Source organism: Hydra vulgaris, chromosome 13 (genome assembly GCF_038396675.1).
Source record: "Hydra vulgaris chromosome 13, alternate assembly HydraT2T_AEP".
Taxonomy (NCBI): Eukaryota; Metazoa; Cnidaria; class Hydrozoa; order Anthoathecata; family Hydridae; genus Hydra; species Hydra vulgaris.
Genome location: NC_088932.1, coordinates 9,957,501 through 9,982,500, shown reverse-complemented (window position 1 = coordinate 9,982,500; position 25,000 = coordinate 9,957,501). Strand labels below are relative to the sequence as shown.

At 28.3% G+C, this 25,000-nt stretch overlaps 2 protein-coding genes across 2 annotated transcripts in view; one reads left to right on the top strand and one right to left on the bottom strand.

The window, feature by feature from the left end:
* LOC100202452 (methylthioribulose-1-phosphate dehydratase) overlaps window positions 1-8,475 on the bottom strand; it is a 34,597-nt gene extending 26,122 nt beyond the window's left edge. The window contains exons 1-3 of the mRNA XM_065816894.1: window positions 8,378-8,475; window positions 8,205-8,252; window positions 827-933 (exon numbers count right to left, since the gene is read on the bottom strand). Coding sequence (XP_065672966.1) covers window positions 827-933; window positions 8,205-8,234 — 137 coding nt within the window. The 5' untranslated portion in view covers window positions 8,235-8,252; window positions 8,378-8,475. The remainder of the gene's footprint in view (window positions 1-826; window positions 934-8,204; window positions 8,253-8,377) is intronic.
* Window positions 8,476-23,463: 14,988 nt separating this feature from the next.
* Window positions 23,464-25,000, top strand: part of LOC136090207 (zinc finger MYM-type protein 1-like) — a 2,831-nt gene continuing 1,294 nt past the window's right edge. Inside the window, exons 1-2 of the mRNA XM_065816405.1 lie at window positions 23,464-23,642; window positions 23,714-25,000. The exon at window positions 23,714-25,000 is cut by the window's right edge and continues 1,294 nt beyond it. Of these exons, the coding sequence (XP_065672477.1) occupies window positions 23,730-25,000 (1,271 nt within the window). The 5' untranslated portion in view covers window positions 23,464-23,642; window positions 23,714-23,729. The remainder of the gene's footprint in view (window positions 23,643-23,713) is intronic.

The following is a 25,000-nucleotide window of genomic DNA, read 5'->3' as shown; positions in this document are numbered from 1 at the left end:
GACTATTTAAATGGGAGTAGTGAAAACAACCTAACATTTTATATTTAAATATTAGTATTAATAACTTTATTTTTTTACATGAAAAACTTCTTAAAGAAGAAAACATTTTTAACAAATAAATAGCAATTAGTATTTTCGCTTTCCTGTGCATTAATAAAAACAGTAGAGTATAGCAAAAACAATTTAAAAACGAATTTCAAAGTTGTCCATATTTCTTTTGCAAATAATGAAGTGTTTCCTTAATATACTGACTGACAAAAGTAGGTAATAAATTGTATATCAAAAAAAAAAAATTATTTTTGTTATATTCTTATCTGCTTTTTTCCTCGACTTGTATCAATTTTGGTAGTGGAAAATAACAAAGGCTCTAAAAAAACAGTAAAATATTTAGGTATATTATTTTTTTGACAAAAATTTTCTTTTTTTAATTTTCAATTTTTTTTTTAGTTCATTTTATTTAGGTTTTCTATTTCGTATATTATTTGTTTTCTTTCTTGGAGTATTGCTGTTTTATTTCCTGTTGTTTCTAATAGCTTTTTTTTGCCATAAATTCTTAAAACGCTTACTATATAAAAATGTGTCTAAAGAAATTACTTTAAACGTGGACGAACACGATGTGCAACTGCACACGCTTCCCAGAAAGGCTTGCTTATATTGACAAACTTGTAAGTCTTATTTAGATTTTTTATTTATAAATAATTGAGTTGGAATAATGGAAAACAAAATTTTCAATGCAAATAGTAAAAGTAATCAATGTAAAAAGAGTGGTCAAGTAACTTTTTTAGAGGACTTTTTTAATTTTTAGTAGTAAAAAACCAAAACTTACCTATATTTAATACTAATGCCTCCACCAGTTCCTGTAACCCAACCAAGATGATAAAATTGTTTTAATAACTTTGGAATCAAAATACAAGGATGTTCCTCATTAACATTCTGAATGAAAAATTATTATGTCTTAGTATTAAACCATAATATGATAGTACTACACCTTATTATTAAACCATAGTATGATAGCATTAAACCTTAGTAATATGTTGCGTCAGAAAGAACATTGTGGGTGCGTCATATATTATATTGTATATAATGTTAACGATGTTTATTATACCCTCAGGGGTATTTGCAAATCAGGCTTGGACAGGAATGGCTTGCAATCGCACGCTGTAACTGATCACATGCTTATAAATTTTTTTTACTATTTGATCACAGCTGTTTTGATGTTTAAACAATTTAAATGCAATAAAAAAAATCGTTACGGTATGAATAACTTATATTTGTTGATCTTTTCTAAAGTTTTTATTTTATGCGAAGGCTTTAAATAAAATACTAAATTAATTCTAATGATTATTTAAAATAAACACATTTTGTGTAAATTAAAAAAAAATGTTATATTTAATTTTTTTTTATGTAGGCATGTATTTTTATGAATGTATAAATATAAATATTTTAAACTGTTTTTACATGTTTTTCTAAAAATCTTTTGAAAGAATATTTTTTAAGTTACTTTAAATTATGAATAAGTTAAATTAAATCTCCCAATCAAATTAATTTAATTGCTTTATTTTTATTTTGCTTCTATTTTTAAAAAGAATTGTTTAAAAGCTTCTTTTTTTTTAAAACTTGACTTATTAATTAGAGCATGAAATGATTAAAAACTACTATTTTAAAAAGACTTTTTTTTTGTTATTTTTTAAGCAATTTTTTTTGCAAATTTTTTGAAAAAATGTTTATACAACTTAAAAACATTATATCTTTTACCTTTAAATAACTTAAATTAAATTGTTCATTTATTAAACAATCACTAAAAGTAATTTGTAAAAACGTTTTGCGTAACTTCAATAAAACGTTTCTAAAGATAAAATTATAAAGTAATTAATTTCAAATTATTGATTCAATTAAAAACAAAACAAAAAGTAATTTTCAACTTAAGTTTGAGTTTTTTGAGTTTTATTTTTTAAAGCTTATACATTTTCTTTTTCATATGGAAATGTTTTCTTTTTTCTATATATATATTTGTGAATTTTTTTTCTAGTTCAAGTTTAGCGTAGCGTTTCTTTTTTCAGCTCATTTCTGAACTCTTTAAATCATCAAAACATCTAAACAGTCATGGTCAAGTTGTCAACAAAAAAAATTATTTGCATGGTCAGCAATAGCATTTGATTGATAAAAAAAAAAAGACTTATTATTACAAGCTATTTCAGCCATGAGCATCGTGATAAAGTTTGCAGATTTGGTGTTACAGCCAATGATTCAGGTGAAATTTCAGAATGGATACAGAAATTGAAATTGTTAGTAAAACTTCAAAAAGTTGGTGAGTTCCCCTTATTTCTTTCTGGCAGGGTGTTTGCCATTTATCAAGGCCTCAGTGATGAGATAAAAGAAGACTACAATGAAGTGAAAAATGCACTAACTACTGCCTTCTTTGCTTCTCTGCTAACAGGGTATGAAGAGTTCATAAATTGCTATCTTAAAGAGAATGAGTCCATTGAGGTATATTAAGCAGAATTAACAAAGCTAAGGTAATATTATCTCACATAAACGATGAGTGGATAAGGCGCATTTATTCTCGAATTACCTGATGAAGCAAGAAAACAGCTGCAAACTGCATGCTTTATATCAACCATGTCGCTGTACCAGGTCACTAAAAAATCAAGAAGTTTGGTAATCTTTCACTGCAAAGAATCATGTTTTATTAATTTTGTGAATTGTGTTGCGATTAATATAAGACAGGTTGCTCAAGGATGCAAATAAAAGACCATAACATGCTAAACAATGTGAAATTGAAAAAAAGAGGTACTTTGTGTGTGTAATGGACAACCACCTGGCCCAGCACTGATACAAAAAGTGTACAAACTCAAAAAAAAAGTTAGAGGTCATCCGTTTTTGTGCAAGCGACTTTGAATTTTCCCACAAAATTTGAATTTTATGCAAGCGATTTCCCACAAAATTTAAAGCCAACTCTCTGCATCAATTGAAGTAAAACACCAGACTGTTGTTTATCTTTGTATAAACAATACCATCATTGGTTGCCTGGTTGCCTGGTTGCCTACATTGTTCCTAAATATCAAATGCTACTTGGTATAGATGCAATATTACTGCTTGGAGGTGTCAAAGTTAGGAGAGAAAGACAAGAGAGCAAAACCATAAAGTTAAATGTAGAGTAACTAACTATTAGCAGTATTGCAGTCTCTTAAGAAAAAAAGAATGAAGTATCCTTACCTACTATTCAAAAACTCATTGATAAAGACTTGCAGAAGAATTCAAAAATAGCAGCTGGAGCGTGTCTGGGAAATGGCTGCTGAAAGCACCAATTTTAACAAACAAAATTCCAAATTATCATACCTCTGAAAACATTAAAAATAAGTACGCAATAGAAATAAGAGAATAGATAACACAGGGATGGCTGAAACCATTTGAAAGGGAGATGTAATGACATCATTCCGTTGATTGCTTTAATTCAATAAAACAAATTAAATATGATAGGCTACTGTGAGCTAAACCAATTTGTATCCAGTCATATTGCAGATGGCAATGTTTGCAGTACCAAACTTTGTACTGTCTAACAAGATTAGATTTAAATGTGGCCAGTCTTTAGAAATAATTAAAAAGCGGAAAACATTAAGCTGTAATTGATTGTTGTAAAAAATATTTTAACTGCAATAGTTAAATTATTTTTTTTTTGGGTAAAAAAAACAACAGATTATTAAATAAATTTTTTTCTACTTTCTGTTTTTAAACAATTTTTAATTTACTTTTATCTTATTATATTTAAATTAAATTTATTTTTAAACATTAATAAACTTAAATTTATTTCATTAAATTTATCTTTAAAATTTAATAAGGTCTGTTTTACAATTTATTTTTGAAATTTTAAAATTTCCAAACTATAGAATAGAACAGAATAGAAAAGATGCTGTACACACTTAAGGTGTGTTGAGTCTTAATTACGTAGAATTAAGACTATGACAGTCGATTACAAAATATAGTTTTCAGAAACCAAAATATTTATCAATGCTGTTTTTAAAAAGGTTTAAGTTATCTATATCTATTATCCATTGAGAAAAAGAATTCCAATAGTTTGTAACTCTGTTTGTGAAGAAATGGTGACAAATTCTCGAATTGGTAAATTGTCTGCATATTCTGCAATTGTTACTTCTATTTGATCGTTCCAGCTCAAAATTTAATGGAGGGTGGAGAAAATTAACAATATCTTTTCATTTTGAGATCTTATACATTTGACTCAGATCACCTCTACTTCTTCTATCATGCAAATTTGGCAGTTCAAGTATATTTAATCTTTCTTCATATGATTTGTGATTATGACATGATTGAAGTGAAAAATCCCAAGATCTTTTTCTATTGTTGTTTCTGTTAAAACAGAGTTGTTCAATTTATATTCATATCTAGGATTCTTTTAACCAATATACATGACTTTAAATTTAATTAATTAACCATTAAATTTAATTAATTAACCTTCAGACTATTTTACTAACATGTTAATGTTATATATAATTTTAATTATCATCAAGACTATGATTGATTGAAATAACTTTGGTATCATCTGCATATAATTTAGTGACTTTAATAATCCCTCTACATAGGTCATTAATGAAGATAACAAATAAAAGAGGTCTGAGTACAGAACCTTGCAGTACTCCACTAGTAGCCATCTTCCAACTTGAAATATTCTCCTATCACCACCCTCTGAGTTTGATCTGACAAAAAATGATTTATACCAATTTAACAAAAATGACCCAAACCTTAGTTTAAATAATTTTTCTAGTAATTTCCTGTGAGAGACTGAATCAAATGCTTTTTTGAAATCCAAAAGCAAAACATCAACTGAAATGTCCTCTTCATATGCTTGCGTGATTAAATATGTTTCCAACAGGTTTGTTATACAAATTTTGCTATTAACAAAACCATGTTGGTCTTTAAAAATTAAATTGTTTTCAATGAGAAACATCATCATACAACCTCTAATAATTCACTCCATAATTTTACCAATGATTGATGTTAATGAAACCGGTCTATAATTTGTTGGATCTAGTTTATTACCTTTTTTAAATAAATGAACAACGTTTGCACATGACCATAACTTTGGAATAGTTCCTGTGCTAAAAGATTTATGAAATATTAATGCTAAACAACTCAACAAAGATTCTGAACATTCCCTTAAAACTTTTGGGTAAACATTATCTGAACCTACCAATTTGTACATTTTTAAATTACTCAAATGTATCTGAATAATAGGAATACTAAAAAATGGATTAGGACATTTTTTTAAAAGATTGTTACCTAAAGGTTTTACTGATGATTCATCTTGTATAAAAACAAATGCAAAAAATTCATTAAGAGTGTTTACTATCTCTTGATTATCAGTAGTTATAATACCATTATGTAGCTTTATTACTTTGATAAAGTCTTTAAATCTTGTTTTTTATATATGCATAAACACTTTAAGGATTGTTTTTTGAATTAAGTGCCAAGTTTCTTTCAAAATTGCGAATACTTTTTTTGACAAATTTTTTAATATTTTTATTTAATCTTTCATACTTATTGACTTCTAAGATATAAGACTTTTAAAACCTGAATTTCTGTTTCTAAACCAACTTTTTTTTTTTTTACTACACATACTTTTAAGTTCACTTGTCATCCACAGTGAGTTGTTTTTGTGTTGAAAAAAGTTTTTATTTAAATTCAGTGTTGGAATATATTTTTCACACACTATTTCATATTTTCTAAGCCATTTTTCGTAACATTCATTAACACCAAGCCTTTCAAATTCTTGTATCTAGTTTATGTTATTAAAATACAAATTTAGCGCTTTATAGTCTCGCTTTTTACATAAAAGTTTTTTCTTCCTTATTGGTTGTGATATTATTAAATTAGACCTATTTTTATATGCAAAATTAAATTTCAAAATAAGATGACCATGATCGATGCAACCTAACAGTAGAAAATGCTCCGGAATATAAATTCTGCTGCTATTATCAGTTAAAATGAGGTCTAAAATGTTAGTACCTATACCAAACTTTACTTGAAAACTAGGACGGATAACATTTTAGTGCAGGTAACAGTCATGTAACAACTCAATAAAAATACTTACAGTTGTGTCACTCACATATATAATTTCACTAAAGTTTGTTGTTCCACTTGATGTTTGCATAGTAAAAATCACGCATATTAAAATACCAGAGCATTTGTTATTTTGTCTGAATACATATTTTTTTTTTTTTTTTTTTTTTTTTTTTTAGATTATTCACCTCCCCAAGGCCCGAGGGGGGCCACTACAGTCGAGGAGGCTACTCATTTTTCTGTATTTTTATTTTTATTTTATTTATTTTTTTTTAGTTGTTATTCGTGGTACAACCCTCTCTCAACTCTTTAACTCCGAAACACGAACCTTTCCGAGCAAGGCCGCTGCGCGGAGAAACTAAGTTGAGCGCGGTACTTCCAGGGACGTGGTGGGAGTCGAACTCCGAACCTCTCGCTTATGAAGCGAGCGATCTTACCACTACACCACTACCGCATATGCCTGCTTTAATGATTTTATCATGTCAACACACTTTTCATTATTACTAAGACCTGTCCGGTAAATACAACCACACAAAATTTTCTCTTTGCCAAATTTAATCAAACACCATACTTGCTCAATATTTTCATTTATTAGAGATTGTTCATTTATTTCATAAGATTTAATATTCTATTGTATATAAATACATACTCCACCACCACCATGACTAAATTGATGATCTTTTCTAAACAGATTATAACCGGGAATATTAGTAGAAGACATTACTGACCACTAAGTCTTGCACACAAATATAACTTGAGCCTTAGATCTGGATATATCATCAATGAATTTGTCAAATTTACTATTTAAAGAGGTTGCATTTGTATACTAACCTGTTAGATAATCAATTTTTTTTGTTTTAAACCTTTTTTAAGCTCTTGATTCATTTCGTTTACCAGCAGTGTATTAGCACTTGAATCCAAATGCTTTCCTCCTCCAGTGACTGTATCAGGGTCACTTAATTGGTTATATTGGTTATATAAATACTGACAAGGAACATGTATAGAATGTCTATAATTATTTGTGTCAGTGTTACTCTGTATATATATATATATATATATATATATATATATATATATATATATATATATATATATATATATATATATATAATATATAAAAAAAACTATATATATATATATATATATATATATATATATATATATATAATATATATATATATATATATATATATATATATATATATATATATATATTTATATATAAATATCAAAAAGCTAAAATGTTCCACTGCTTTATTTTTGCAGAAAATATTTAATACAAATTCAAAACAAAACAATAAAAAATTTCTTAACTAAAGACTCAAAGATTCTTGAAGATTCAAGTAACAATAAGAGAGTTATTTTGAGGGATCAGAGTAATATCTAAAGTTTTTAAAATAAAACAAGATGCAATTTTGCAGCAAGCAGGGTAACAAGTTTTAGTTAAGTACTTAAAATATAAATTAGAGATTATTGAAGAGAGTTAGAGTTATTGATAAGAACCTTTTCATAAATAAACGTTTGAAAAATTAAAGTAAGGCTTAAGTTGCACCATATTAACTAAACCAAATGTCTTCTAATAAAAAATATTGAAAGAAATCTTCTGGAAAACAAATTGCTGCCTTTAATTGCTTTAACCAAAGCTACAGTATTGAATGTGGGGAACTAAAGGTTTTAGGCATTAGATTTTTTCATTTTCCAAAATATAAAAATTAAGGATATCTTTAGTGCAATTTGATAAAGTGAAAAAACAGTTTTGATGCTTTTAATGCTACTGGCTCATGATATCATTGCTGCTCACATTTTAAGCCAGAGGAAATTAAAAAGCTGCTGAACCAGATGTTCTTAAAGAAAAGATGATTGGCTAGGTATTTCTTAAAAACAAGTATTTGTTTAAATAATGAATTGTTCGTCGATAACACTTAACAATTAAAATGGTTGCAAAATGAAAAGAAGAAAATGAAAGCAACAATACCAAATAAAGACAATAAACTTATTGAACATGTTTTCAAGCTCAATAATAAAACAATCCACACTCAACATTAATTAGGAAGGTAGAAGAAACAAAATAATTTTGTAAATAAACTCTGTTATAAATTATGGTAATAAGTTTAAAAATAATAAATTACATTTTCTTTACTTTTCAATAATGTTGCCATGGATTAAATCCTTGCTTTCTTCAAAACAAAAAAAAACTATTATAATTCTTGTTGTTAATGTTACATAAAATAATTTAAAAATTAATATGAGAATAAATTAATAAATTAATATGAGAATTCAATAAGTTAATATAAGAAGTTACTTTTTGCTCATTTAAGCTTTAAAGTCGCATGTTTTATTTTAGCTTAAGTTGCCGTGAATTTTTTCCGCATTTTTATTTCTTTTTTTCTTTTTTTATTTCCATTTGTTCTAATATCCGCATATACATTCTTTCTCCGCAATTCGCCTCATCTCATTAGCTTAAATACTATCGTTTAATTTCTATATTAAATTAATAGATTTTTTTAATATTTTATATTCAATCTCTTTTCGATTATATATATTTTATCTCTTTTCGATTCGGCGTGTCTATAGTTTTTTTTGTATTAATTTGCATATCTATATTTATATATTTTTTATAATACCTTTATTTAAATACTTTTAGAGAAAAAATTTATAACCAAGATTTTTTTAAGAGTTGGCAAAAATAATACATACACCCCCCCCCTCCTCCCTCACGGAAGACCTCTTCGGGATGGCCCTGTTTGCATATATTACTATTGGGTTTTAACAAGTTTTTAAATCTTTTCTTAAACGAGTTTTTTTTTTGTTTTACTTTTCTTCTTTCGTAGTTTAAACTATTCAACAATTGACGGTAGTTTTTAACTTAACGTCAATAGTTGCGTTGCACCTGATTTTTTAATTTGTTTGTTTACTCAATAAATTTTTGAACATAAGACGCCCTTATTATGCTTATCGAGCGCCCTCAATAAGCATAATAAGGGCGTGACTAATAGAGAGAATAGAACTGTATGTTTAGCATAGCTGAACCTGTTAAAACTCAACCTAACGAGCTATTTAATGAAGAGACCTTGAAATTCAAAAAGGTTATGGTATCCTTGTGTAGACCAGTCAATATAGTTAGAGTTAAACGTTTCAAAAAAAAAAAGAACTTTTATTCTAGTAAACTTTCTTCTGTTATGATTGAAGTTGAATCGGTATCTATCAGAAACAACATTATAGCATCGGCTTAAGGTACAACACCAAAAAAACTAGGAAACTAAAAATTTTTTTGAGTTTTTCAATTTTGCATAAAATATGTGTCAAATTAATCAAAGAACGTTTAGCCAAAGTTTCAGAGATAAATAATTTATCTTTCTTTAGATATGAGCATTTTATTAGAACACTATGTATTCAGCTATTTTAGCATACAATGATGGTGCAAAGGGTGTTATTAGTGTTTTTAGATATTTTAGTTTACATGGTAAGGTATTAAATACTTTAGCGACTTCTAAAAATAAAAAAAAGGATTAGTCAAATAAGGTGCAAGTCATCAGAGAAGGGAAAAAAATGAAGAAAAACTCTTAGAGCCATCAAAAAAGGTCACCTAGATGAGGAGAAAGCAAAAGAATGTAATGACAGTTATGTTTCAGGAGGATTTTAAATTAATATTGTAAATAATATATCAAGAATTTTTCAAAGCTGTTTATCTCAGTTTGCATTATTAAGTTTTTGCTTAAACTTCAAAACACAGTTTCTTGAGTTAGCATTGTTTATTTGATCTGAAATTTTCAGTACTTGCTCGAAATACCTATAAAATTCATTTAACAGATGGATTTTTTTTATGATCAGTAATTTTTTTTTTCTTTAGCCAGGTCTCTCTAAAACGTCAAAAAAATAAATAAAAGTTGAGCAAAATCTACATAACTCATCATTTACTTTGATATTTAAAAGATCTTTCTGTTAAATGGAATAAAATAGTGTTTAGAGTAAGTGTACAAAATTTCAGGTCATATGATGATGGCCTTAGATATTATGTTTTGAAAGTTTGTCCAAAAACGCATATTTTTTTTATAGTTTTTCCGCCATTATAGCCCTAATGCTAATTTTTTTAATTTTTTTTTTCTTTTTTTTATTTAAATCATTTAAGTAAACTGTTTTTATTTTGGAGGTTTATTTTATTTTTTATTTATTTGGTGTTGTACCACCTTAACAATTGACATTGGGCACTTTAAAAGATTTATACGCCTTGACCGCACAGCAGCAAAAGGAATTCAATGAATCAAAGAAAAAAAGCAGCTAATTCTGACTTTGACAATCTTAAAAAACTTGATATGCCCTTTAGATTTGTCATCCGCAGTGATAAATTGCGATGCATTGGTGTCTCTTGGGAAGTTGAAATCAACGGGCATAAAAAACCTCTTTTTATTAAATGGAGAGATGCACAAACACAATGAATCAAAATGTTTATCTGCAAATACTTGTTTAAATAAATTATATATAAAAAATAAAATCTGCTAAATCCAACTTTAAAAATGACTCCTTTTTAAAATGTTTTTATACAAATGCAACTTCTCTTAATCCGGCTAAAATGAACGAATTTTCAGCACTCTGTGATATAAACATGCCTGGTTTAACCCTTATCTCTTAGGCTTGGTTTACCAAAATATCTGCTACTTAATTGAATAACTACTCACTAGTTAAGAAAAATTGAATAGGTCACAGTGGAGGTTTGCTATCTACATTAGGCGTGATCTAGTCACGAATGAGGTATTTGATCGTCATCTTAGAAAGGCTTTAATTAACAGCAACTCCGAGAAATTAAAATCGGTAATGAAATCGTTCTTATTGGTTGCGTCTGCAGACTACCTTTAAAACATATAAATAATATAAATAAAGCAATTATTTCAGTTAAGCAAGCTTAAGATAGAAAAGCATATAGTTGTATGCTACTAGCAGGTGGTTATAACTTTCGTTACCGATATTCCGCACAGCGGGTAATAAAATATGTCTTTAAAATACCAGTATCCCGCATAGCGGTGGATAAAAGGTTTTGTTAAGCAACTTTAGTACTTAGCAAGAATAATTTTCTAATCTTCCAGTGAAAACCGTATGAAAAAAGCTTGGTTCGATTGGTAGATGTTCAATTTTGAAATATGTCTAATTTATCATCGTCACAAAAAAAAAATTTCAAATATGGACAAAACTTTACACTTTGTACTTAAAGAAAGTGATGAAGATAGCCATAAAGATATAAAGATCTTGGCGATTCTGGCTTTAGTAATGATGAGGATGATAATTTGATAGAATTTGAAGTTGAAAATAATACGACATCTACTGTTATTCAAAGATAGCGATTCTGCGGCGCTACAAAAACATTGGATGTTTAACCAAAAGCACCGAATTTTCATAAACTTTACTCTTTTATATCTTTTTGTACGGTTAAGCAAGCACCTTGAGGTTTTTGCATCAATTAGTGTTACTCAACCTCTTTTCAACCATATATAGAGAGTACCATGCTTCATATGGCTTCACTTAAATATTATCTTGACACCACTTTTGCTAAAAAAAATTGTGGTATCTAATTTTCGTATAATTTTGTATCACTATAGAAAATTTCAAATCAAATGTAATAACGGTTCACAAATATTAAAAATATTCAAAGTCAATTTGCCCAATTGATTTGTGTAGCCCTTTCACAGTAATTTACTACCGGTCTGTAAACTAGGCAATAATTTCACTTACCGGTTTGTAAACTATACAATAATTTTCAAATGATGTATTATTTGGTTTCCATTATGCATATTTACATGGTGTAATTATAATATGATCCCAAATTTTATTCTCCAAAACTCAGTAAATAACATAAAACCCTTCAGTCTGTAAAATATATGATTCTGGACAATCCCACCAGATTAAAAAAAAATATTAACTGAACTTAAGTTTTCAAAAAAGCTTTAGCTGTTAAATTTTAAGAAACAACTCTTTCTTCTTGAAAAATTGCAGAGATATTGTTATTTCTCGCTGTTCATATGGATGCATAAATTGGCAAAAATGTGTTGTTTCACAGGTATGATGAAACACTTATACTAGTACTAACTACCTAGCCAACATTGACATTCGGGTACCGTATGGTTTTTGTCTGGGTTTACGGGAGCGGGATTTTAACGGGTAAGTGTTTTGGTTTCCGGACAGGCCCCATATGGTTGAAAAATAAAACAAAATTGCTTGATTAGGTTCTATCTGGTTTTTATTAAGGCCGAAGGATCTGGGAATTTGACGGGTTTTGTAATAAAATATCACATTCGTCCAAAATATCACACCCCCCATAGAAAAACCGAAAACGAGAATGCGTTTTCAAGTTATTGCACTTATAATAGTATCTAATACGTTCGAAATATTTTTACAAAAACAATAACATTAAAAACGATCAAGATTCGCTATTGCATTTTAGAAAGAAAAGTTAACACATAAAATTTCAGCTAAAAATGTTGAGCGGTTGACAAGATACTGCAATTTTAATATTGACCTGGTTTCCAAAAATGACCCGGTTTTCATAACATTCTGAAAAAACATTTTTCTTAAAAAAATAGGAAATAAAAATGGGAAAAGTATGAAAATAAATATATAATGTTTTTTTGATGCTGAATTCAATAAATGTACTTAAAATGCTGAAATATAAAAGGAACTGCTTAAAAGTTAATAAAACAACGAGTTTCTATAAACCAACTTTGGGGCCCAATATCTCAAAACACCCCCGTCAATTTTTTTTTTTGCTGTTATTATTTTCAGCTGCTTATAATCTTACTAGGCACAAAAAATCTAACTGGAAAAACTATTGAAACATATAAAACTTTAATTTCAAAGATGTGTTACTTTTTCAAGAAATTCCCAAACAATATTTGTAAATAAAATAAAATTAAGTTAATCGTATTTTAAAAAGTTACTTTAATAAACAAGATTTTTAACGGTATCGAAGATGTAAGTTATTTTGAATGTGTTTGTAATAGTTCACAATATTGTTCCCATTTTACTTGTACTTCTTCTATTTCAGCATTTTCAAACATATAGTTTCTACCGGAACTAGAGCAAGCTTGTGGAACAGATAGGTTTTTCAATATGTTGGTTTTGGGAATAAAACAGTAGTCGTCTCTTTCAGGTCAGTTAAAACAGATTGATGGACCTTTCGGGTGAAGAAACTTAACTTTAGCATCAACGTCTAGGTTGGTTTCAGTTACAATGCTGATCCACCACTTACCACCATAGACTACAGCTACATAACCTCCTAAAGTGAAAGTATCAATTTGAAATATATCTTGTTTCTTTTTAAGGTTGTGGATTATTGTATAATTAGTGTCCGTACTACACCTCTATGCCCCAACCCTGTTATCTCCAAGATGTATAAATTTATGAAAGCTACGAGTACCAGGTAGAGTTATTACACCACTGTACCTTTCTTTTTGCTCTTCGCGTTGCAATTGTAAGTCCAATCCCTTTATGTAAATGAAGTTAACAAACTTGATTTTCTCAATACAAAATTCATACATAGCTTTTGATGTGAGAATTTGGTTTCTGTATGGTCGTCTTAAACTTTCTTGTTAATCTTTTTACAGCACCACCAATTCCATCACATTGTGACTTTACGTGGGATGTGGCAAAAAAGTTCCATTCAACTTTAAAGCCAAATTCGCTCTCTAGTTGGCATAGATTGTAAAAGCTTTTACAATTTTTGTACTGTCCTGCGCAACCATCAGTGAATAAATGAAATTTGGACATATTGGAAAATTTTATTTTTAATATTGGTATGATTAGTTGAAATATTTTGTACACATAAGTTACATCATGTGTAATGTTGTCGGATCTAAAACAGTAAGAAATATGTTTCAGTACACCTTTATCATCTTTATAGTATATCACTAATGGATGTAAAGAACATTGTTGGGTGTTCCAATGATAGCTTTGTATTTCATCTTACTCTACAAAAGCATAATTTTCAGCAAAGTCGCCAATAATGATAATGTTTGATTGATCCATGTTTTGTTTTAGTTGGCTAAGGTACTGTGATTGAGAGTGAGCAATAAAAGAATGAGCTTGTAGCTTTTGAAAGCAAGATACTAATAGTTTAACAGATGTTGAGACATCTGCTGTTAAACTCAATAGTGTTGCATGATCAGTAGTTTGCCATTGCTTGTAGTGTATCTCAAAATCATATTTGTATTATCCAAAAATCTCATACAAATATTTGGTAAGGGGTTCTTTACCAGGACAATTATTGCACTGTGAAAGCATGCATTCTTTGTTTTCTATTAAGCAAACGGTGTTCGAAAGTAAATCCTTATACTTTAGTCCAATATTTAAGGCATCTACTAGCAATATAGCATTTTGGTGATAAGAACTACTTCTCATCATGACTTGTGATTCATTTATCGTAACTGCTTTGATAAGAACTAACACAAACAGAATGTTTTTCCACTTGCATCTGGCAAAATGCACCACTTTGGTCTAAGTGAAGCAAATTTTGAGTAACTTATTTGTATTTCTGGATTGTTTTCTTTGTATAATACATATAATTCCTTTAAGTTACACAAAAGCAGTTTTTTTTGTTTATGGATGTTCTTTTGAATGATAACATAATCTTTTTTTCCAAGCATAGTTTGACATAAATCACTCAAGTCATAAAAAAATTTAACAGAATCTTCTATTTCTTTGTGTAAGACTTTACCTTTATACAACGGAGAGATAGCTAACAATCTTTTAATATTGACCAACTTGGGGGTGCCAGTGTCAGAACACAGAATTTTTTATCAAGCTCATAATTCCATCAAAGTTTTCAGCCTTCTTTTTCATGTTATTTGTTTTATAACACAGTTTTGATAGAACATTGAACAATGAACGTTACTTACCATTCCGTTGATGCGCACAACTTTTTGCTTTCCTTCTGAGAGTATATGTTTTGATGACTTTGAATGAGATTTTAGAGGAGATATATTAAAATTTTTGAGTTCTTCATTGATCTCCTGTCTTTTTGATTTGAATGATGATATTAGAATCCTCATTTTGTTCACCATGACTTTGCAGATTTATGTGCATATATATGACATATATATATATATATATATATATATATATATATATATATATATATATATATATATATATATATATATATATATATATATATATCATGCAACACTATTGAGTTTAACAGCAGATGTTTCAACATCTGTTGAACTATTAGTATCTTGCTTTCAAAAGCTACAAGCTCATTCTTTTATTGCTCACTCTCAATCACAGTACCTTAGCCAACTAAAACAAAACATGGATCAATCAAACATTATCATTATTGGCGACTTTGCTAAAAATTATGCTTTTGTAGTGTAAGATGAAATACAAAGCTATCATTGGAACACCCAACAATGTTCTTTACATCCATTAGTGATATACTATAAAGATAATAAAGGTGTACTGAAACATATTTCTTACTGTTTTAGATCCGACAACATTACACATGATGTAACTTATGTGTACAAAATATTTCAACTAATCATACCAATATTAAAAATAAAATTTTCCAATATGTCCAAATTTCATTTATTCACTGATGGTTGCGCAGGACAGTACAAAAATTGTAAAAGCTTTTACAATCTATGCCAACTAGAGAGCGAATTTGGCTTTAAAGTTGAATGGAACTTTTTTGCCACATCCCACGTAAAGTCACAATGTGATGGAATTGGTGGTGCTGTAAAAAGATTAACAAGAAAGTTTAAGACGACCATACAGAAACCAAATTCTCACATCAAAAGCTATGTATGAATTTTGTATTGAGAAAATCAAGTTTGTTAACTTCATTTACATAAAGGGATTGGACTTACAATTGCAACGCGAAGAGCAAAAAGAAAGGTACAGTGGTGTAATAACTCTACCTGGTACTCGTAGCTTTCATAAATTTATACATCTTGGAGATAACAGGGTTGGGGCATAGAGGTGTAGTACGGACACTAATTATACAATAATCCACAACCTTAAAAAGAAACAAGATATATTTCAAATTGATACTTTCACTTTAGGAGGTTATGTAGCTGTAGTCTATGGTGGTAAGTGGTGGATCAGCATTGTAACTGAAACCAACCTAGACGTTGATGCTAAAGTTAAGTTTCTTCACCCGAAAGGTCCATCAATCTGTTTTAACTGACCTGAAAGAGACGACTACTGTTTTATTCCCAAAACCAACATATTGAAAAACCTACCTGTTCCACAAGCTTGCTCTAGTTCCGGTAGAAACTATATGTTTGAAAATGCTGAAATAGAAGAAGTACAAGTAAAATGGGAACAATATTGTGAACTATTACAAACACATTCAAAATAACTTACATCTTCGATACCGTTAAAAATCTTGTTTATTAAAGTAACTTTTTAAAATACGATTAACGTAATTTTATTTTATTTACAAATATTGTTTGGGAATTTCTTGAAAAAGTAACACATCTTTGAAATTAAAGTTTTATATGTTTCAATAGTTTTTCCAGTTAGATTTTTTGTGCCTAGTAAGATTATAAGCAGCTGAAAATAATAACAGCAAAAAAAAAAAATTGACGGGGGTGTTTTGAGATATTGGGCCCCAAAGTTGGTTTATAGAAACTCGTTGTTTTATTAACTTTTAAGCATGTTCCTTTTATATTTCAGCATTTTAAGTACATTTATTGAATTCAGCATCAAAAAAACATTATATATTTATTTTCATACTTTTCCCATTTTTATTTCCTATTTTTTTAAGAAAAATGTTTTTTCAGAATGTTATGAAAACCGGGTCATTTTTGGAAACCAGGTCAATATTAAAATTGCAGTATCTTGTCAACCGCTCAACATTTATAGCTGAAATTTCGCATGCAATATTTTTTTCTAGTTAGGAATAATGTGTCAAAATATAACACAAAAAGAAGACACATTGTTCAATGGACTTGGTGATTTGATGTGGAATTACCCACATGTACTACTTGAAAGTAGACTTTGCAGTAAGACTAATAAGCAGGGCCGACAACACCACCACTTTTTTCTAAAGGACTTATAATATATAAGCAGAGCTGTGCCTACGGGGCTCATTTGCAAATTTATGGGCCTTTTTACAAATGTAAGGTTTTTATTTATTTATTTAGTATTATCTATTGGAAAAATTTTTAAGAACTTTGGGGCCCTTTTGAAGGAAGGGGTGCTTGGATCTGGTAACCACAGCACTGTTATATAAGGTTTCTGATGAGTCTTAATTGATAAAACTTTAGCGTGAAATGAAAAAAGTTTCGCTCTATTTTCAAGATTATATTTGAAAATTATTAGCCCCCGGCTGCAGGCTATTTCAGTATGACGTCACACAGCTCACCTAAATCAGCAGTATAATTTATTTATTAGTAACTAAAGGAACGTTATCCATTTATTTTATGAATCACAAGCATGTACTTATTTATTTCAAGTACATTTTTAAAACATTCAAATGTCGATTGTAATATAAAAGATTTTATTTTTCTAAACAAGACAAATGTCGATTGTAATATAAAAGATTTTATTTTTCTACCTTCGATGGTAAAAATTACATTTTTTATCTGAAGAGTTTTAGGAGAAATCGAAAGAGTTTTATAACATATTAAAAATAATTTATGTTACCAATAAAATTTAAGACTAGCAATTAACTTTAATTTTTTTACGGGTCATATTGAAACGAGATATTGTGTAAAGACTTTTTCAAAGAAGTCGTTTAAACAACTATGGAAAAGCTTCCAATTCGCGAGATAACCGTTAAAGCATTAGATGCACGATAAAAGAATTGTTTAAAAATTTGCTTAATTTCGACTGTAATTTTAATTATTTTTTTTTTAAATAAACCAATCAAGTTATATATAAATTTGCTTATTCTGTAAATTTTAAACATTTAAACGTAATTTTTTAAGATTTGCAACTTAGTGGGACCCTTACGGGATACCCGGTGGGCATACCCATATGAGTCCTAGTTACAAACCCAAATGGGCCCCTTACGGTTTTAAAGTACGGGATTTAACTGGGATCCATACGGGATACCCAGCGGGCATACCCATATGGAAACCGCGGCCAAGATCCGGCGGGAAACTGTTGGTCTTCAGATACGGGACCCAGTTGACGACCCGTATGGGCTCCATACGGTACCCGTATGTCAATGTTGGCTGGGTTAGCTTAAAAATTTAAAATCAAAATATCTTTCTCGATTGAAATAGTTTGATTTCCAAATTTACATCTAAATATATATATATATTAGCTATCATCCCCCAAAAGGGTTTTCTAGGTAAATAAGTTTTGGGTTGATCATGGTTTGGGTACGCAGTGTAGACCAAAAGATTCACTGATCTATTACATACAATAACTTTTGATGAAATAATGTTTGAGATTTAAAAATTTTCAGAATTACTTATTATATATGTTTGTTTATTGTCTAGAAATTTAAAAATAATCTGATAAAAGTAAGATATATTTTTACTTAAAATTTTAATCCGCCTATATTGATTATCTGATTAAACTACTTTTTTTCATTTTTTGAAAGATAAAAAAAAAGGAGTAAATTTTCATAGAAATAGAACGTTTTTTAAGCTCATAGTATAGTTTTAAAGGTAGTTGGGTTAAGATATATGTTTTGACACGGTAAAATAAGGTTGTCGAGCCCGTTAACAAAAGGGTTAACAGCAACTCCGAGAAATTAAAATCATTAACGAAACTGTTCTTATTGGTTGTGCCTATAGATCACCTTATAACATATAAATGATATAAATAAAGCAATTATTTCGGTTAAGCAAACCATTAGATAGAAAAGCGTATAGTTGTATGTTAATAGCAGGTGGTTTTAACTTTCCGGATATCAAATGGCACCATGACGACAGGATCAAATTACTAAGCGGTTAAAATAGTACGGCGAGTGTTTTTTTATTTATACTTTGACTGATTATAACCTAGAACAAATACTTGATTTCTTAACATTCGAAGCTTCTAAAGGAAAAGCAAAACAGCATTATGGATTTAACTTATAACAGACTCTTCAACAAAAGTAATAAACTTATCTAGTATTTTGTTAGCCGTTTTGGTGATTTGTCGTAATCGTTAGGTGATTCATCGCAATGTCTTTGCATATTGAATTGTAATTATGCTAATCTTTCTAAAAATGAGAAACTTTCTCAAAAAAAAAAAAATAACTTTATTAAAGATGACTATGTAAATTTTGGTAAAAATATTATGAAAGTAATTATTTGAAAATAAGAAGACTAATAAGTACTATGAATTTTCTGCGATAAATATAATGAACTTTGCAAACAATTCATCTCGTTAAAAAAAGCCCATACTACTCGTAATGCACCGTCGATGAATAAGAATGTATTAGTTATGATAAAGCAAAAAAAAAAAAATCCTAAAAGGTTGTATGCTTATGTTAAAGCGCAACAGAATAATCATGTGTCTATTGGTGCTATATCTGATCCAAAGGGTGAAACATTAACATAAGAAGCACATATAATAAACAGACTTAACGAATACTTCAAATCAGTTTTTGTTGATGATAGTCAAAATAGTCAGCTACCTGTTTTTGAGCATGATCAAGAAGACTTTGGCAACATAATTATTTTTTTTAAAGTGACGCTAGCTTATTTGGAAGATTTAAACTCGCATAAATCTATTGGTGTCACACATCACACCGTTGTTTAAAAAAGAAAGCCGTCTCAATGCCCCTACAAACAAGTGTATATCACGTCAGTTCCGAGTAAAATAATGGAAAAGGATATCAGGAAACTTACGACTAAATATCTTAAAAAAACGGGCTTCATTTCACATAATTAACACAAATTTTTTTCTAAAAAAGGATGCACGTTTAACTTATTGGAAAGTATCGATTACATTACGAATGCGTTACCTAAAAGAAGTTTAATCGGTATTGCGTTATTAGACTTTTCACACCGTAGACTACTTCACAAATTAAAAGCGTATGGAATCAATGGCTATGTTCTTAAATGGATTGAGTCGTTTTTGATTAGTAGGAAACAGCGAAATATTTTAAGTGAACACTATAGCGACTTGACCGTTGTTCTAAGTGGAGTACCACAAGGATCTGTACTTGGTTTAACATTATTTATCATCTATATAAACAACTTAACGGATAAGATAAAATCATTTCTTAAAATTTATGCTAATGACACTAAACTGTTACAAGAAATAAGATCTGAGTTTTACAATGCTGATTGTCTGATTCCTTAAAACGATTTAAACATTCTTACAGAATAGTCAAAAGAATGGCTAATTCAGTTAAGTGTCGCGAATTTATGCACTTTGGTTATGAAAACAGTAATCATGAATATAAAATGATGGAAATAGATTATTTACTCTTGAGGCAACGGAAATTAAGAAAGGCGTGGGTATCTATATATCAAATGGAATCAATGCGTACATGTTGCAACACGTAAAGCAAATAAGGTAGTTGGACTATTGAAAAAAACATCTAGAGCAAGAAATATAAAGCTTTCGAGTAAATTATACAAAACCAAATTTCTCTTAATCCGGTTAAAATGAACGAATTATCAGCACTCTGTGATATATACATACCTGATTTAGTCTTTATCTCTAAGGTTTGGTCTACCAAAATATATGCCACACATTTGAATAACTACTCACTAGTCAAGAACACAGCCATATTAACCATGCAAATATTGAATGGGCTAGTACCAATAAAAGCAAACTTGAACCTCTTCATCTTCATCAAAAGCACATAGCACGTTTAATAAATTTTAGTGAACGTTTTACCCAAGCAAAACCTTCATTAAGAAATTGAATGCACTAAATATATATCAACTTAATGCTTATAATGTACTATGTTTTATATTTTTATGTAAAATCAATTCTTCCCGGTTTCTTTTCATAATTTGTATTAAAAAGATAAAAATAAATACATTCTACGCAATGATAATTTTATTAAGCAGTCATATTTTCAAACAAATTATAATAAGTTTTGCATTGCTTTTCGCGCACCATTTTTATGGAACAGAAATATTTTTTAAATATTTTTTTCAAGTTTTTATTGAACAATGTAACTGCAACTCAATTAAACGAAACTTAAAGAATTAATTTTTACAATTGATGATTTGGTAATATACTGTTAATATGTATATGTGTGTGTGTGTATATATATATATATATATATATATATTTATATATATATATATATATATATATATATATATATATATATATATATATATATATATATATATATATATATATATATATATATATATATATATATACATAGGTAAATATTTTTTTTTTTTTTTTTTAATTTAACAAAATTTTCTGGTAAAAGTGTCGTGAAGAAGAACACGGAAACTCGAAGAGGATCATAAGATCCTGTCACCGAGAACCGTTTAACAATACAAAAATTATAAACCAATTATTTCAAAAAAATATAAAATAAAAAGTAAATACCGTTTAAGAAAACCTTCATACAAATAAAATAACCTCAATTATAACACCGTTTAACTAAACAATAAAAAAATAAAATCAAATATTTGAAATTAGTAAATACCGTTTTTACGAAAACCGTCATACAAATAAAATACCGATTAAAAAAACAATAAAAAATAAAAACAAATATTTTAAATTACATTTAGAAACACTTATAAAAGAGAAACGAGATCAGAAGAACTCGAAAATATTTTCTATTGAGAAAATAACTTTTTTCAGTTTGTTTTTGAAAGAAGAAAAATTCCAACTTTGGGAAAAATCAAAATTTTTTAAAACTATTTGGTTCCACAAATAAGCTCTGCGATAAGATATGAGACCTTCCAAAATTTGTATGCGAATAATGTTGATAAATAAAATTGTCATTTCTTAGATCATATTTGTTTTTGGGCTTTATTGCATATAAATTTTGAAAAGGTATTGGAGCTAAGTTTATCTTACATTTAAATATAAAGCAAAGAGTGTTAAAAACATTTAGTTGGTATATATTATGAATACTCATTTTGAATAAAAGTGGTTTTGCATGAGTAAAACGATCTTTAAATATATATATGTATGCGTGTGTGTATATATATATATATATATATATATATATATATACATATATATATATATATATATATATATATATATATATATATATATATATATATATATATATATATATGTATATGTGTATATATACACACACACTATGTGTATATATATACACACACATACATGTGTATATATACACATACATGTGTATATATACACACACATACATGTGTATATATACATACATGTGTGTATATATACATGTGTATATATATATATATATATATATATATATATATATATATATATATATATATATATGTGTGTATATATACATGTATGTGTACATGTACATGTATGTGTATGTACATATGTACATATATGTACATGTATATATATGTACATATATGTACATATGTATATATATATGTACTTATGTATATATATGTACATATATGTACATATGTACATGTGTATGTACATATGTACATGTATGTGTATGTATACATATATATATATATATATATATATATGTATATATACATGTGTATATATACACACATATATGTGTATATATACATACATGTGTGTATATATACACACATACATGTGTATATATACACACACATACATGTTTATATATACACACACACTATGTGTATATATATGTGTATATATACCCACACACTATGTGTATATATACACACACACACTATGTGTGTGTGTGTATATATATATATATATATATATATATATATATATATATATATATATATATATATATATATATATATATATATATATATCAGTGGCGGAACTACTGGACGCAGGACCCTGCGTTGCAGGGGGGGGCCTACCAGCTATAGGGGGCCCTCATATAAAAAAAATTATACTCTTAATAATATTTATACTATAAAACTATTTTTCGCAAGTATAGTGGGCCCTAAAATATAAAACTTGGATAAAAAAAATGTCATCCATCGTATTAAAATATATTGTTCAAAAATTTATTTTTGTATTGGAGTGCGTAGTTTACATTTAAACGAAAAGTTTTAACCTTTTTAAAATTGCAAACGCAATTGAGAAATAAAGTACGATTATCAGCTGCGAACTGCCAGATGTTATTGTATAGTTAATTTTTATACCGTTATGTTGTGTTTGTGTATGAATTAGACAATTAGACTGAATTCGGTAAAAGTAATAATTTGTTGCGTATAAATTTTTTTTAAACTGTAAGAATTTCTTCAATTTATAAGTTCTTAGTTGCATATTCAATATTTTTAAAATATAAACAATATTATTTGTTATGTCGTTGCATATCAAGGATAATGATTCTATAATCCTTGTTGCATATACAAATTAACTTTTAAATGTATGTTCTCATTTTCAATTTTATATTAAATCTTCCGTTGTATTAAGTTAACTTTTCATTTCTTATTTTATCTGAATTACTAGTCTCCAATTTATTTAATCGTGTTACGAATAATAAAGTATTGTTGCACGAGAGTTTATTACTTCACTGATATATTTAATAAAAGGTAATTAATAAATTTGTAATAATTAAAAATTTTACAACAGGTACTGAATTTATAAATTTGTAATAATTTAGATTTTGACTCATAATAATGGAAAAGAAATTAAGTAGTACAAGCGGTGCAGCAAAAAGAAGAAAGTTAAAAGAAACAAAAGCTACTTTAGCTAAATTGCCGAAGCTAACAACGTTTTTGAAACCAATCGAAAAGCGAGCGGAAACGGAAGTGGAAAGTCAAAACTCTGCAGAAGTGGTATGTATAATTCAGTCAGTAGAACATAATGATATCGAAGAAAACATTGCTACTGGTAATAAAAATGTGAACGAAGAAGATGTGAATAGGTCTCCGAGAAACCACCGAAATGAAGACAAGGAAGATTTAAACTCTGATACGAATGACGCCATTAAACAAATTAATTTAGAAAAATCAAGTGAATTATTTTCTACTGACATTGCAAATTTTCATGGTAAAATACTAACAAAAGATATTAAGAAAATAATTGTATTATCGGAATCGTTACGGCTAAAAGGTCCTTTTATACGCGACCCCTTGCAAGAAAACCGTAGGTTTTCCAAGGAATATTTTAAAACTACCACAAAATATGGATCTATAGAAAGAATGTGGCTTTGCTATTCCCCAAAACTTGATGCCGTTTATTGCGAGCTTTGTTGGCTTTTCTCAGAAGAACGAAAAGCAAAGGATAACTGGCGTGAGCATGGTGACAGAGATTGGCGTGGTCTTTCTAAAAAAATTAAAATTCACGAAAATAGTCAACAACATATATTTGCTTGTTTCATTTATGAAAAATGGCGACATAATGAAACAATTAATAAAAATATAGAAGAACGAATACGATACCAATCAAATTTTTGGGTGCAAGTCTTAGAGCGGATAGTAAATATAACATTAGCACTTTGTAAAAATTCTTTGGCTTTTCGTGGTCATCGTGAATCATTTGACAATGAATATAATGGTAATTTTTTAACCCAAGTTCAACTTTTAGCTAAATATGATAATGTTATGAAGCAAGTTTTGAGTATGCCAAATGGATCTATAAAATATTTAAGCCATCAAATTCAAAATGAAGTCATACATTGCCTTGCAACGCATTTAAAAGCCACTCTTACTGCTGATATTAATAGTTCACCTTTTTATTCAATTATAATGGATACAACACAAGATATTACTAAAAGAGATCAGCTCAGTCAAGTATTTAGAAACGTAAAAATTATTAAAAATGAAAAAGATGAAGCCACATCAATTGAAATTAAAGAAGTTTTCTTGGGATTCACGGAAATATATAACCACACTGCTGCTGGACTACATGAAGAAATTTTAAATCTGTTAGAAAAACATCATATAAA